The 17,340-nt window shown below is 41.4% G+C and overlaps 1 protein-coding gene across 1 annotated transcript in view; it reads right to left on the bottom strand.

The window, feature by feature from the left end:
• LOC102874602 (chromosome unknown open reading frame, human C12orf5) overlaps positions 1-14,222 on the bottom strand; it is a 34,835-nt gene extending 20,613 nt beyond the window's left edge. The window contains exon 1 of the mRNA XM_006891369.1: positions 14,161-14,222. Coding sequence (XP_006891431.1) covers positions 14,161-14,222 — 62 coding nt within the window. The remainder of the gene's footprint in view (positions 1-14,160) is intronic.
• Between the last annotated feature and the right edge of the window lie 3,118 nt (positions 14,223-17,340).

The following is a 17,340-nucleotide window of genomic DNA, read 5'->3' on the forward strand; positions in this document are numbered from 1 at the left end:
GGTATCTCACTCCCTGATTTCAAATCCTACTACACTGCCGTAGTAGTAAAGACAGCATGGTACTGGTACAATGACAGACACATAGATCAATGTAAATGTTTATGAAAATTAATAATATAATTATAGAGGAAAAAAAAAAACAATTTTTCCATAAGCCAAAAACTGCTCTTAAAAACCCACCTCATTGAAAAAGCAAGCCAGAACTACATAGAACAAAGAGCAAACTTTAATGCAAACTACAGACTTCTGTTAACACCATTTCAGTATCAGTTCAATTTTGTTTACAAAATTTCTCTGCAAACCTAAAAATGCTCTAAAAAATAGGATATCTTAAGTTTTCAAATGTACAAGCTTTACAAATAAGCAAACCAAGGCAATTATGGCGCAAACAGGAGGGAAGAGAGACTGGAAATACTACTAGGAAAATACACAGGGCAATTAGTTGTTGGTGGTGTAAGGTGGACCAGTAGGCAAAATCGTGAGAGACGCAGAAAATATGGACATTGTCAACGATTTCATTTTACTAGGGTCCACAATCAACAACCATAGTAAAAGCTCTTAATAAAAAATAAAATAAAAAAATGTCTTGCTCTGGGAAAAATCTCTTATATCAAAGGCCTCTCCAAAGTGCTAAAAATCAGTAGTGTCAAGGGTAAGACTAAGGTGCACCTGATCTAAGCCATGGCCCTTTTAATTACTTCCCGTGTGTGCATCTGACAGCTGAAGAGTGAACAAAGACAACAGAAGAAAAACTGATACTTTTGAATTGCAGTGTTAGAGTACTGAATGGACTGTCGAAAAAACAAGTCTGTCTTGGAGGAAGTGTAACCAGGGTGTTCCTTAGAGACAAGGAGGATGAAACTTTATCTCCCATACTCTGGGTGTGTTGTTAGGATGGGCCAGTCATTGGAAAAAAGAAAATATGCTGGGGAAAGAAGAGGATGGGAGATAAAAGGAAAAACTCCCGACAAGATGGACTGATCCAGTGACTGCAACAATGAGCTTGAGCAGATCAGAGCTTGTGATGATGAAGCAGGTCAGTGCAGGGCCACGTCCGTCATTCTTAGGGTCACTATGAGTTGTAAGCACGTTGTTATTAACTGAAAGGTTAGCTGCTTGCACCCATCTAAAGGGGCCTCAGTAGAAAGGCCTGGCAATCTGCTTCCAAAGGTCATGGATCTCTACAAAGCAAAAACTTTAACACAGGATCACCACGAGAATCAGAACAGACTCAAAAGCAAATTGTTATTATGACCCCATCATTAAGACTGTAGTAGAATTGCTCTACAAATTGTTGTTAAATGCCATCTTGGCTCTAACTCATAGCAACACTACATGCACCAGAAGGTAGCCCTAGTTGGCCAAAGGGAATACAAATATCCAACTTTACTAGATAATGCCAACGTGGTTACACCAACTTACACTCTGCTCATATGAAACCTATACAAAGACCCACAAGTTGTTATCTGAACAAAGCAAGGAAACACTACATGGTTTAAAATGAAGAAAGGTCTTGCATCAAAGCTGTATCCTTTCTCCATTGCTATTCAATCTTTAGGCTGAGCAAATTGTTCAAGAACCAGGACTCTGTGAAGAATGTGCTATCAGGACTGGAGGATGGCGCATCAACAATCTGTGTTTACAAAGAGAACACAACCTTGCTTGCTCAAAGTGAAGACTTGAAAGGCTGGCTGCAGACGATCAAAGACTGCGACTTCAATACGGATTACATCTCAACATCAAGAACACAAAAATTCTCACCACTGAACCTATAGGTACATCATGATAGATGGAAAAAAGATTGACATTTTCAAGGATTTCATCTTACTTGGATCTAAAATCAACACCATTGATACAGTCAGGGGATCAGGAGATGTATGGCACTGGCAAAGTCTGCAAACAGGGACCTCTCCAAATTACTGACGAGCAATGATGTTAGTCTGAGCACTAAGGTGCACCTGGTCATGGTCATTTCAATCTCTTGCTATGCATCTGAGAACTGGACAATGAAAAATAAGGATGATAGAAGAATTGATGCCTTTGAGAAGAACTGATGCCTTTAAGCAGTTGTGGTGGAGAAGAACACTGAATATCCCATGTACAGCCAAAAGAACAAACAGACTTGTCTTGGAGTAAGTACAACCAGAGTGCTCCCTGGAGGCAAAGATGGCAAAGTTTCATCCCACATAATCTGGGCATGCTGTTAGGAGAGGCTATTCCTTGGAGAAAGGCATCATGCTTGAAAAGATAGGTCAACCAAAGAAAGAGAAGGAGACCCTTAACCACACAGACTGATAACAGTGACTGCAGCAAAGGGGTCAAGTATATCAGAGATGGCAATGATTCATCGGGGTTCAGATTTGTTATTCATAAGGTCGTTATGAATCATACTAGACTGGACATCACAATGGCATTCTGTTTCTATCAAGATTTTGAGCCTTGGGAACCACTGGGAGTGAGAGAAGGCTGTCCACTTTGCCCCATATGGCCGCTATGAGTTCGAATCTAATCAACAGGCAACGGGATCTCCTTGGCTGGTTTTCAGTTGTGATTCTACAGAGCAGAGGGATTGCAAGGCTAGAATCTTGGCAGAAGGAGAAAGAATGTTTCTCCAAGAGTAGCTCTGTAGCCAATTGAATTTCCAGTAAAATACAAAGATGTTCCCCTCACACCCTTGTATATTTACAAAATTACTTTTTTAAATACCAGTAAAATCAGGGGTGTAGATCTGATACAGAACCATGTATTGGTGTTGTGTGCCACATGTCACCTTCAACTTATAGAGATCCTGTGAACAATAGCTCTGTACCCTGCCCTACTCTGAGCCAATCTCACTCTGACATACCTGCCTCTATTACCCCAGTCACTGTCAATCCATCTCATCCAGGGTCTTCCTCTTCTGCACTGTGCCTCCACCCTTCCAAGCATGATACCCCTCTCCAAGAACTGGCCCCTTTTTGGAGGGCATCATGAGTGGCATCCACTTCCTAAACATGCCTCTGTAAACTCTATGAACTTTGAATAATGACAATAGTTCTAGAAACGCTTTAGGCCTTTTTGTTTATAGGGTCACTCTGAGTCGTGCTCAACTTGACAGTAATCAACATGCCCAAAGTATGTGAGATGGCGCTTCAAAATCCTGCCTCCAGACAGCAACCTGGTTTCACCCTCTCCAGGACAGACCTGTTTGTTCTCTTAGAAGTCTGTGGTGGTATGTTCAGCACCACAACTCAAAGGCATCAATTCTCCATCCATCATCCTTATTCATTGTCCAGCTCTCTGATGCATAGCAAGTAACTGCAAAGACAATGGCTTAAATCAGGCTTACCTTAGTTTCTAGGCTGAGATCTTTGCACTTCACTCTGGTGAAGTACCTGACACAGCCTTTCCAAATACAATTTGTCTCTTGATTTACTGGCTGCTGGTGCTTGATTGTGGACTCAAGCAAGCTCAAATTTTTAACAAACTCAAGTCTCCATTCATCATGTTGTTAAGTGCTGTCAAGTTGAGTACAACTCATAGTGACCCTATGAACAATAGATCTGAACCCTCCAATTGGCCCAGTGGTGAGAATCTTTGTTCTCTTATTGTTGACCTGCAATCAATATTGAAGACTACAGTCCTTGGGCTTCTGAAGCAAATGCTTCAGGTCCTCTTTAGTTTCAGCAAGCAGTGTTGTGTCATCTGCATAACAGGTTGTTGATAAGTCTTCCTCCAGTCCTGATGCCACATTCCTCCTCATAAAGTCCAGTCTGCCAAATGACTGATACAGATTTAAAAGGTATGGAGACAGGATATAGCCTTAATGCACAAGATTTAAAAAAAAAAAACCCAAACAAACCAAAAAACCTCATAATCGCTCACTGTTGTCAAGTCAGTTTGAACTCATAGCAACCCTCCATCTGGTTTCTGTCTGTTGCAGCTTGAAAAGGCTGCCCACCTTTCTCAAAGGGAGCCACTGGCAGATTTGAACATGCAGCCTTTAGGTAGCAGCACAACTCTCTAGAGACCAAGTCGCCAAAAAATTTAGGCCTTTATAAATCAGAGTCAGGAAAATTACTACTTCTTATAGCTTGATGAAAAGATTAGTTTGGTATTTAATTCACATGGTGCAGCTGATAGAAAGATTCATATGAAAATTAAAGATCATGCTATAAAAATGTCACCACACTAAAAATGAAATCACAGTAATTTGATAGTTTTGCAAAGACACTAGTCTACCAAATGATTTTTTTTTCTAAAATGGGGGTTGTAAAAAGGTGACTGTACTTAGCAAGGGTCAACAGACAATGCTGCAGATATAAGTTATTAATAATCACTGGCATTTACTTTTAACTTATGTTGGGTATGCTGGCCTTCACATCACTTTATAAGTATTACAAAGCAGGAATCCAGAAAACAATTCTTTTAAGAAAAAATTCATAAATATTTAACTTATACCTTTAATCTGCTTCATTAAGAGATTTATATAAATCCTTAAAGCCTCCAACTTGAAAAGTAGTTTGGGGAGGAAAAGAAAGTTGATAGCTAAAATACTTTCACTATTAATCCATTTCCCTTAAAGTGTAGCTCATGGTAACAGCACAGAGGTGAGGGAACTGAAAGGTCAAAGGAATACATTTTGAAAGTGTCAGGAGTAATACCACTCATTTTCAGAATCTGCAGTGTGATCCATTTCCGAAACAGAATGCCTGACTCTGCAAGAATCCAGATGCTCATGCCAAGAAGCCGTCTTATGACCAGCCATTTATAGTTTCTACAAACAGTCATCACTCATTTTGTAGGATGTCACATTCTTCTCCATTTAAAAGACACGCCTTCAGTCCTGACTTATATTCTGTGCCATTTCTTTAGAACTCATACAGAAATGTGGCCACCCCATCTTCCCGTTAAGCAAATTTAACACACAATTTCTCAGTTTGGCACAAATTAGAGACAAATATTTTAAAAATACACATACAGTGGGGCAAATTTTCACTATAACAATGATTTAAATGGCATTGAGATGTTAAACCTGATCTTATTTAACAGCTTTACCTGAAGTCCTCTACATAAATATATGTGAAAACATAATTCTCAAGTGTTGATTTTGAGAAGTCTAGTCGGTGGTTTAAGGGTGTAAAAAAAAACAAATTTAGTAAATTCCTAACTTATTACTTATATATTCTTACATATGTTGTTGCTATTAGGTGCTGTTGAGTCAAGTACAACTCATAGTGACTCCATGAAGAACAGACCTAAGTCCGGTCCTATCCTGTGCCATCCTCATCATCTCTGACATACTTGAGCCCGTTGTGTAGTCATTGTGTCTATACATTTGGTTGAAGGTCTTCCTCTCTTTGGCTGACCCTCTCTACCTTTCCAAGCACGATGTCCCTTTCCAAGAAATAACCTCTCCTACTAACATGTGCAAAGTACGTGAGGTGAAGCTTCATCTTAGCCTCCAAGGAGCATTCTGGCTGCACCTTCCCCAAGACACACCTGGTTGTTCTTTTGGCACTCTTTGGGAATATTCTCTTTTGCAACACCATAAAGGCGTCAATTCTTCAGCCATCTTTATTCACTGTCCAGCTGTCAGATTCTTAGCAATAGAAGAAAAAGACCATGGCCTGAATCAGGTACATCTTAGTCCTCAAACTAACATCAGTCCTCTTCGACAATTTGGAGAGGTCCCTCACAACAGACTTTCCTAGTGCAATACGTCTCCCGATCTTCTGAGTGCTGGCACAAAGTATATTGATTGTGGCTCCAAGATGAGATCACTGACAGTTTCTCCACTTATCATGATGTCACCTTTTCTCCACTTACCACAATGTCACCTATCAGTCAAGTGGCAAGGATTTTGGTTTCCTTGACATTGAGATGCAATTGCTTAAACTTGTGCAGCAAGTGCTTCAAGTTCTCCTCACTTTAAACAAGCAAGGTTCTATCATCCACATAACAAAATGTGTTGATGAGTCTTCCTCCAATCCTGAAGCTACATGTTTCTTCAGAGATCAACTTCTCAAATAATTTTCTCACTATACAGATTGAATAGGATGGAGAAAGGATACAACCCTGATGCACACCTTTCCTAATTTTAAACCATGCAATGTTCCCTTGCTTTTGTTCACACAATAGCCTCTTAGTCTAGGTATAGGTTTCACACGAGGACAAGGAAGTGTTCTGGGATTTCCCATTCTTCTCAATATTATGTGTTATGATCCACAGACTATGCCTTTGTATAGTCAATAAAGCACAAATAGACATTCTTATTGTATTCTCTGCTTTCAGTCTGGATTCATCTGATATCAGCAATGAAATCCCTGATGCCATGGCATTTTGGTAAACCTTGCCTGAACTTCTAGAAATACACTGCCAATGTACTGTTCTAGGCGTTTTTTAATGGTATTCACAATATTTTGCTTGCAAGTGATATTAAAGATACAGTTCTATAATTACCCATTCTGCTAGATGACAAATCTTAAGAATGGAAAGAAATACAGATCTATTCTAGTCAGTCGACCAGCCAGCTGTCCTCCAAATTTTCTATCATAGACTGCTGTTCACATTCAATGTTGTACAGATGATAATTCATATATATGCAGAAACCTACACACAAAGATCAGAGATATTACAATTGAGTAAAAATAACTCTTTCACTCATTGCTATCAAGTCAGAACCAACTCACAGCTGACCCTCCAGGTTTTCTGAGGCTGTGAATCTCACAGGAGACTGTCCATTCTTCTCCTGTGGAGTCACTGGTATTGTCAAACTGCCAGAGAGGGGTCACTTCTGGATTAGTAGCACAACTACCCCATACTCACTGTTGTTGTTGAGGTGCACCACTCAGTCCAAACCAACCCACAGCTGACCTTCCAGTGGGTTTTCAGGGACACTTAATCACCCAGGAAGAGTCTGCCATCTTTATCCCAGCAAACACCGGGTGGATTCAAACTGTGTAGTTTTGGGTTGTCAGCACAACTCCTTTACCCCTAAGCCATCAGAGCTCTCTCCTTATTAGGTAACCAGTAATAATAAGAATATTTCTAAGTTTGAAATCTTGAACTGTATTCCCTAAAAGATAATGGATATGAATTTGGGAGACGGGGTAGGGGGGGAAAAAACCCAAACAAAAATAAAACCCTCCGGAACTCTGGTGGTGTAGTGGGTTTCAGTGTTGGGCTGCCAAGCAAAAGGCTGGTGGTTCAAACCCACTAGCAGTTCTAAGGAAGAAGTGGAAAAGTCTGCTTCCATAAAGATTCAGAACCTCAGAAACCCTACAGAGCAGTTCCACTCTGTCCCACATCATCATGATGAGCTACAATCAACTCCACAGCAGTGTTTACTTTTAATTTTCAAGTAAAAGATTGACTGTGTCTCCCAAAATAAGTGCTGGTTTTATCTGGATATAATTTTTCTACTTACGTTAATGAGACTTCATCAGAATACAGTATAGGATGTTTTAAGCCTATCACTGATGAGGAATAAAAGAGCAGCCTAGGCACAAAAGCCAGGGAATACTGAGAGCCATGCCACACAAACGGGGAAGAGAAGGTGCAGACAAGGCCCACCTCCAAGCCGACAAAAAGCCTTTCACTAAACCCTGTGGCCTGACAGGGCTTTGAGTAAAGAGAAAATAAACTCCTGTTCATGGAAGCTACTCATGGTATTTTTGTTACAGAAGCACTAAGAAACTTAGACAATAAAGTAAGCAAAAGATTCATGGAGGACTTGACAAAACTTAATCATTCAACTCTTAAAAAAATGATACACACACACACACACACACACACACACACACACACGATTGTTATTGTGTACTGTCGAGTCAATCGATCCATAGTTGACCCTTCAGCAGATTTCCAGAGGCAGTTAATTTTACAAGAGGAGAATGCCCATCCTTCTCCTGCAGAATAGCTGGTGGACTTGAACCACATGCCTTCGGGATTGCAGTGCAGCTTCTTGTCGCTAGGCCACCAAGGCATTAGAAATTGCAAGTACATATTCCCTGGTGGTCTAGTGGGCAAGGAGATGTACTGCCAACTCAAAGGCATTTGGTCCAAACCTTCCAGCTGCTGCAGGAACAAAATGGGCTGTGTCCTCCCGTCTGAGTCACAGCCTCTGTAAACCTTCTGGAGGATGAGCTGTAACTCGGTTCTCACTCCACAGCAATGACTTTCCTACTTGATTACCAATATTGTTAAGTCAAGTACAACTCATAATGATGCTATAAACAACGGATCTGAACTCTGTTCTATCCCACACCATCCTTATCATCCTCAGGACATTTGAGTGCATTGCCACAGACACTATCAATCCATCTCAATGGGGATTGTTAGGTCCTTCAAATCCTCTTACTCATATCAAACCTATGAGCAACCAATCTGAATCTGACCCTATTCTGCTCCATCTTCATGATCTCTGAGCTCATGATCTCTGTACCCACTGTTACAGCCACTGTATCAATCCATTTCATTGAGTCTTCCTTTTTCACTGATCCTTTGCCCTCCCAATAGTATACAGTATACCCAATTTTGCTGATTTGTATATTATTATATTTAATAATGGTTATTGATTATTAATCTAATTCCAAATAGCTTGTTAGTCTTTTTTTTTTTTTTTAGCTTGTTAAGTCTTAATATTCTTGAGAAGCCTAAGGTTAGAGAAAAGGAGCTAACGATAGCCTAGTCAATTATTTCAACATTTTTCATTTCATCTTCTCCCAGACAGAACTGAATACAAACCATCCTTATCCTATTCTTCATATTTATATTAGAAATAAAAAATAAATCTAAAATGGTGGAAAATAGTCAAGTGCCTACAAACACTAGGGGGGGTTTTGTTGGTTTTGGGGTTTTTTTAAATTTTTTTATTTGTGCACGTGTGTGTGTACTGTCAAAATCGGATCAGACTGGTACAGGCGGAGATTGTTCCTCCTTCTCCAGGAGAGCATCTGGTGGATTCAAGCCACAAACACTAGGTTTTAACACACAAAATATAAGACTAGAGTACAATGAATCTGCTTTTATATGACCTTTCTTACCATGGTCTGTAACATAAAGTGATTGGACAGGACAGCAAGTAAGATGCTTGTGGTCCACCTAGAGGACTGAATAAATTGCTATTATGCAAATAAGGTTCATGGCAGCCTTATGGGGGTTGTGTTTAGGTGCTGTCAAGTTAACAATGAATCACAGTGACTTTATGAACAATGGATCTGATCTTTGTCCTATTCTGTGCCATCCTCATCATCCTCTACATAAATAAGTTGTGTGGGCTCCCTAACAAAGGGAATGCTCAGTTTTGCCAACCTGCTAAGCTCAAGGAGAGAGAGCAGAGAGGACACCTTATTCATAAGAAAGCTAAGCCAGGAAAAAGAGTATGTCCTGTGTAGCCAGAGTTCCTGCAAGGTGAGCTTCCCAGCCCACAAATCAAATCAGCTACAGTGAGCAGGCTGAGAAGTTTTGGGCTGCCTCCAGTTCCTGGCAGAACAGGGGGTCTCTGGGTACTTGTGGCAGAGCTAGGCCTGCCGACCTTCAGAGTGAAAGATGAGCAGCAGTGGACCTACGATTATGGGCAGAGTGGGGTGCTCGTAGGGACTTAGTGGTTGAGCAAGAGCCGGAGAGAGACAATCAAGATTGAGCGAAAGCCATCCTGATCAAACTGTATCCTTAATCATATCTGAAGCTGAAATTTTAATTTATTGCTTTCCTAAACAAACCCCATAATCACTGAATAATGTCCGTGTGGTCACTGCAAAAAGTTTTTAAACCCAGCAGAGAAGTAGAGTGCTGTGGGAGGGACAGCAGATATAAAAAATGGTAAAATGGTTGGAGTAGGGAGGTAGATGTGACTTCTGTTGCACAGAAATCCATTCTGGGCTGAGTGTGATGTTGCTTCTTGCGTCTCCTTATGAAGTTAGAGGAGGTGAGAGGTCCCCAGGCTATTTGTGGAGAGGCAGAAGAATATGATAGCTATTTGCGTTTGGAATTTACACTCAAGTTGCATCAAGTCTCATTTCCTCAACTTGCAGTTTGGCTTGAAGCCAATTACATGACTGCTCAACGTCTCTTTGCTCACCTGCCAACTGAGAACAAACCAAATTCACTGCCATGGAGTTGAGCTGGACATATAGCAACCCTTCATCAGGCTTCCAAAGAGACATGCGGTATTTCTCCCACAGAGCTGCTGGTAGACTCCAACCACCTCTGGGTTAGCAGCCCAGCACACAACAAACTACACCACCAGTGCTCCCGTGCAAAATGAGGTTATCAGTCTCATCTTAATGGCTTGTTGTCAGCTTTCAACTACAACAGAGCCATGCCTATATTAATTTATCGTTCTTGTGTACCATAAGGTCAGAACCAACCAACAGCTGACCTCCAGTGGGTTTTGAAAGGCAGTAAATCACATGGAAAGAGATTGGCCATCTTTCTCGCTTGGAGCAGCTGGTGGATTCAAATCAAGTGCCTTTAAGTTGACAACACAGCTTCTTATCACTAGGCCACCAAAGCTCCCCATAAATTATTAACAGTCATTTTATGAGGCATTCCACAATCAAGAGCTTAGGAAAACTCAGGAGGCAATAACATTCATATTTAGGTAACTACTGTCCAGTAAAGCTCATTCAGGAGGTGTAGTGTAAGATGGTGTGAGGGACTTTACAGATTACAGAGTAAGAGGGCTACAGTGTGCATAGCAATCAAAGGACCCAGAGAGCTATGAGTGTTCAGGCAAGAGGCTGAGGTCAGAGGAGGACGGCTCCAGGCCTGAAATAAAGTAGGACTGAGTAATATTTTGTTCTATTGTACACAGGGTTACTATAGTTGCAACTGCCCCAACAGCAACATTAAGAATTTAAATTAAGATAACTTTATTTATCTAGTGGGAGAAACATGCAGAGGTCTACTTTCATACAGCTCTGGAAATCCTCTGGGGCAGTTCTGTCAAAGAACCAACTCAACAGTAATGGGCTTGATTTGTATTTTTTCCAGGGTACTTTAATCTAGGTTTGGTTTTTTTTTTAACAAAGTCTGAGTTTTAAATATGCATCAGACACTGCTGATTGAGTGACAACATCCAGAAATTTCTCTAACACTGGTAGAAAGGACCAGTACTCCAGTGACTGTTCTGCTCTGCTGCCTGTAGGATCGGTCAGTCCAAAAACCTCCAAAAAGTTCTATGAAGTGAGAAGTGGTGAAAAGACAGAAAGGAACAAAAAAAATCATTAAAAGTGTAAAAAGAGAATTGTGGACAATTGCCAATTTTATCTTCCTATAAAAGAATAGATAGCAGTTAAAGTCAGCTTGACAAGGTCAAACCATATTAGTGGTTCCTGAAAGTGTCATAAATTTTATCTGTGTATGTGGGAAGCCAAACTTTATACCAAATAGTATATGAAAACCCTTGTTCAGGAATTGAAGAAATTAGATATGTAAGTTAGGATTTCTCTTGTAGCAGATCCTAGAAGGTGAGCTGTTTGTTCCCTACAAAACAGGAAACAGCAAGGGGCCCCCTACAGATGGAGTGTTACTTCCTAGGCTGGAATTCACCCTGAGGCATCAAGGTTTTAAATAGATTGGCTTCGTTTGCATGGAATTCTTTTTTGTAACTTACTTCCTGTTGGTTTTGAATAAAAAGACAGAGAAGCTTGGCTTGAGGTCTTCAGTCAAGAACTGCTGATGCCCTGTTTTATGCTCTCTGCTCTATCTCATTCCTGGCTGTTTGTCTATTCTATTCTTTGGGACCCTCGGTCTGCAACATGTGTAACCAAAACAAACCGGGCCATATGGACATATCTCTTTTTATTGCACTTCAGATAGTGCCTTTAAAAAAAAAACAAACATGTAAATGAAAGGTTTGTGGCAACCTTTATGCGACCAACAATAAAAAGTTCACTCTTAGTCTATCAGGTAATTGAGAGATGCCTTATTAAGTTGAAGTCCTTTACTTTCAAAGTAGTTGAGAGGTCTTCTTAAAAAGTTGACATATGGATGGTGTTACACTATCTCTAAAACCTTTACAAGACCAGACCAATGAGTCTAGCATATAGTCATGGGGCCCAAACACCTGGACTAAAGAAACTACTATGGAAGTTGAATTACATTCTGTAGCTCTGTGTATCCTTAACAAAGCTCCCTCAGAGTTGGGACAGATTTGGGAAGCCCATACCCACCTCCTATATACCAGTAAATAATACACTGCTACTTTTCCCACTCCAATCCTAGTCGTAAAGTTTAACTTTCTGGTGGAAGAATGTGGCTTTGCAGTAATACTTCATTAAACAAATCTATGTATTTAAAAAATTCAAATACATTGGTATTGAGCCAGAATCAACTCATTGCTGACCCTCCATTGGGTTTCCCAAGTTGTAAATGGCATGGGAAGTGATTGCCCATCTTTTTTTGAGTCTTGAACATCCAAAGTTGGGTGAGCCCTGAAATTATGGCCTACAACAACAGAGCTGTCTAATTCAATTTTTTTCACCCATAAAGCTGCTGCTCATTTTAATGTCTTCATTATAGTGTAACTGTACCTTGTGTATGCATGAGGAAACAAATTTTTTTACTCTATTGTGCTGTTCTGGAATTAAACCTGCATGCCTGAAGTATATATTCAAAAATGCTGGTCTGGTAACACTATAAATACATATCCGAGAACTAACTGCATTTTTAACAAAACTGCCCTTATAGAAATAAAACTCAAGTTGATTCTGACTTGGTTCTAGAAATCACTGCCACAGAGCATATTTCACTTACAGATAGATATCTTACAAGGTAAATGGAACTGCCACATAGGGCTCTGAAAGCTGAAATCTTTATAGAAGCAGACTGCCAATCTTTCTTGCATTAAAGCAGCTTACTTCATGGCTGGGAGTTGGGTGCTTAATCACTGTATGTCACAGACACTTTTTATGGCTTCACAGAGTCAGTCGTTGGTTTTCCAGAAACAGATAACCAGGGTTTTCTTCCTAGGAGTCTCCAGGTGGACTTGAACCTCCAACCCAGCTGTTAAATTATGCCATCCAGGCACTCCACACTGGTGTTTCCAATCTTCAGCTATATTTCTTCCCCTCGACTATGTTATAAACTTTGTCTTTTCTCATCTAATTCTCCCGTTAAAGGTATCCCAATGAAGTAAGAGCTATCATTTTCTTCACCTTATGAATCAGAAAACTGAGGGTGGAGAGTTAACCCAGGGGAGCTCTGGTGGCCTAGTGGCAAGGACCTGCAACTACAATCCCAGAGGCACACGGTTCGAATCCACCAGATGCTCTGCTAGGGAAGAGAGGACAACCTCCTCCTGTACCAGTCAGATCTGATTTGACGGTACACTCACACACACACACACACACACACACACACACACACACAAAGAACAGATTTCAAAAGAAAAAGTCAGTTAACCGAGCCTAGCTTGAGCAGGGATTTGTCTTGCTTTAAATATCTTTACCATGAGTTTCCCTTCCCATTAACACTCTGCAAGTATAAGTGTTGAGAAAGGAAGATAAAAAGCATAAGGAGTGTTGAGAAAGGAAGATAAAAGGCATAAGGACTTAGTTCCATATACTCTGTAATGAATTAAAAAAAAAAAAATTAGGCAGCGCGTCTGCTGAGAAGAGGGCGGAGGCCCTCTCTCCTCTCCCAGAACTGTTATCTCTGAAAGGAAGAAATAAATCTCAACTATAAGCTTTGGTGCTGATTGTCCTCGCAAAGAGGAGCCCAATTCAGAGAGAAGAGAAAGCAAAAAGCATTCAGCATCAAAATACCAAGTCACGGGAAGCGGTTTCACAAATTCTTTGTAATCTGTTGAGAAGCAGAACTAGTGCACAGAGGAGCCCAGAGTCACAATTCTCCTTCTTCAGTCTTAGCTCTGCCACCAACCGGCTACGATCTGGATCACTTACTCCTCGCGACTGCACTCTGTTCGGTTAACACCGGGCTGAAGATACATAACACTTGTATTCCTCTCTCCAAGCTGCTTGGGGAAGGTCGAAGGGAGGGGCTGAAATGAGGTAACTCTTGCGAAAGCGCCTAGAAGAGAACTCGGTCCAAGTGAACCTTCTGATGGTTAAGAAGGTAGAAAAAGGATGGCATTTTAACGTTCCTTTTCACTCATCCCAAAACACACATGGTAAGGAGAAACACACAAGAGGAGCGTGTAACGGAAATACTCACTGTCGGATGACGGTCAGAGCGAAGCGGGTCATTTTCCTGCAGCCGGCACGCTGGCTGTCCATTACCGGTACACTCGCACCGCAGCCCACGGTGCCTCTGCACTGCGGGATCACTTTGCAGACACGACTTCCGCCAACCTCGAGCTGCCGGCCGGCTTCTCCGCTACTGGCTGAAGCGATCGTCTACGTCATCACAGAACAGCCAATCAGAGTGCTGAGAGGCCATAGGGCTGGGGGAGACTGGGAAACCATGAGACCCCGCCCAGAGCTGTGGCGCTTGCGCCCCTGCGCGTAGGCCTATGATTGGCGCGCGGCAGGTGTGTGCGGCGCACGCCCAAGAACTTAGTTGGGTGAAAGCGTTCTTGCCCTGGCTAACTTCGAATCCAGATATACTTTGTTGTTGTTTTGTGCTGTCGAGTCGCTTGCGACTCATAGCGACCCTATGTATAACAACCGTAATCCCTGCTCTGTCCTGGGCCAATCTGACTGTCTCTGACACACCCACCCCGATTACCCAAGCCACCTCATAGAGGAGGACCTTCCTCTCCTACGCTGTCCCAAGCATGACATCCCTGTCCATGGACCTGTCCCTCCTTGCAACATGCCAAAAGTATGTCAGACGAAGCCTCAGCATCCTTGCCTCCAAGGAGCAGCCTGGTTTAACCCTCTCTTGGGAGAATCTGTTTTCTTAGCAGTCCATGGTACACTCAGTAATCTTCTCCAGCAGCACAGCTCAAAGGCATCAATGCTCCTTCTATTCTCCCTAGTCATTGTCCACCTTTCTGATACATAGCAAGTGATTGCAAAGACCATGGCCTGTATCAGGTGCACCTTAGTCTCCAGAGTGACACCATTGCTCTTCAGTACCCCAGAGAGTTCCCTAACAGCAGACTTTCCCATTGCAGTACGTTTTTTGATTTCCTGGCTACTGGTGCCAAGAGTGTTGACCATAAAGCCAAGCGGACTAAAGTTGTTAACAATCTCAATCTCTTCACAATCCATCCTGATGCTGCCAATTGGTCCAGTGGTGAGAATCTTTTTCTTCTTGACATTAAGCCTCAATCTGTATTGAAGGCTGCAGTTCTTGACCTTCTGCAGCAAGCGCTTCAGGTCCTCCTCAGTTTCAGCAAGCAGGGTTATATGATCTGCATAACACAGATTGTTGATGAATCTTCCACCAATCCTGATGCCACACTTTTCCTCATAGAGCCTAGCCTCCCGGATAATCTGTTGTGCATATAGGTTGAAAAGGTAGGACATATAGGACACATCCCTGGTGTACACCCTTCCCAATTTTGAACCATGCAGTGTTTCCTTGATCTGTTCTGATGACTGCCTCTTGTTCCAAGTATAGGTTTCGCATTAGCACAATCAAGTGTTCTGGGATTCCCATTCTTCTCAGAGTCAGCCACAGTTTGTTATGATCCACACAGACAAACGCCTTTACATAATCAATAAAACACAGATAGACATTCCTCTGGTATTCCCTGCTTTCAGCTAAGATCCATCTAACATTAGCTACAATATCTCTAGTACCACAACCCCTTCAAAACCCAGTCTAAACATAAATACAGTTTAGATAATGTAAACAGCCCCCTGATTTTTTATTTATTTGATTTGACACTGAAATGCAGCCATTAGGTGCTTTTAACTGGCAAGAGTGAAGAATACCATACAGGTGAACAAAGCCAGACAAATTGAGGCCATTGACATTTAGCCATTGATCCTTCCAATGTTGAGACTGTAGTGTGAGCAAGGTCAGCTGCATGAGCTAAAATGTATCCAGTTTCTGTCCCACATTCAGTTACAGACTTTCATGACATTGACAATTGCTTAACCTGTGATAGGTAGCCTATGGGGACGACAATGTTGTTGTATGCTGTCATAGTGACCCTATGTACAACAACCCTAAAACCTACTTTATCTTGTGCCTATTTTGTGTGTCTCTGACACAGCCACCCTCATTACACCACTGAGTTGATCCATCTCATCAAAGGTCTTCCTTTCTTGTGCTGTCCCTCCACCCTTCCAAGCATAATGTCCCTCTCCAAGGAGTAGTCACTCCTTGCAACATGTCCAAAGGATGTCAGAAGAAGCCTTTGAATTCTTGCCTCCAAAGAGCAGCCTGGTTTCATCCTCTGCAAGACAAATCAGCTCAAAGGCATCAGTTATCTTTCTAGCATTCCTAGTCATTGTCCAGCTTTCTGACGAATAGCAAGTAATTGCAAAGAGTATGTCCTGAATCAGGTGCACATTAATCTCCAAACTGAAGTTGTTGCTCTTCAGTACTTTGGAGAGGTCCCTGACAGCTAACACTCCCAATGTAATTCGTCTTTTTATTTCCTGCCTGCCGGCACCAAAAGTGCTGATTGTGGAGCTAAGCAAACTAAAGCTGTTAATAATCTCAATCTCTACACTAACTATTATGATGCTGTCAGTTGGCCCAGTGTAAATCTTTGTTTTCTTGATGTTGAGATTCAATGCATGTTGAAAACTACAGTCCTTGAACTTCAGCAACAAATACCTCAAGTCCTAAGTTTCAGCAAGCAGGTTTATGTCTTCTGCATAACACAGGTTGTTGATGAGTCTTCCTCCAATCCTGATGCCAGGTTCTGGCTGATCTGGTCTTCATATAGATTGAAAAGGTATGGAGCTAGGACACATCCCTGGTGTACACCCTTCCCAATTATGAGCCATACAGTGTTTCCTTGCTCTGTTCTGGTGACTGCCTCCTGGTCCAAGTATCAGTTTTACATAAGATTGATCAACTGTTCTGGAATTCCCATTTTTCGCAGAGTCAGCCACAGTTAGATGTGATCCACACAAACAAATGCCTTTGCATAGTCAATGAAACACAGATAGATATTCCTCTGATACTCTCTGCTTTCAGCCAAGATTCATCTAACATTAGTTATGATATCCCTAGTACCATGACCTCTTCTAAACCCAGCCAGCACATCTGACAGTTGGATAAATTTCAGCAGAAACTTGCTTGCACGAGATATTTATTAATGATACTGTTCTAGCTGTAATAATACTAGCTAGCTAGTGGTTGTGTTCAATGCATCTTCACCTATAATATTTAAAAATACATTTGCTTTCCTGAATCCTTATTTAAATATCAGAAGGATTTAAAGGAGTTAAAGATGTTGTTGTTGTTGTTGTTGTTGTTGTTGTTGTT

This window comes from Elephantulus edwardii, unplaced genomic scaffold, assembly GCF_000299155.1.
Source record: "Elephantulus edwardii isolate Elephantulus edwardi_28Jun2011 unplaced genomic scaffold, EleEdw1.0 scaffold00096, whole genome shotgun sequence".
Taxonomy (NCBI): domain Eukaryota; kingdom Metazoa; phylum Chordata; class Mammalia; order Macroscelidea; family Macroscelididae; genus Elephantulus; species Elephantulus edwardii.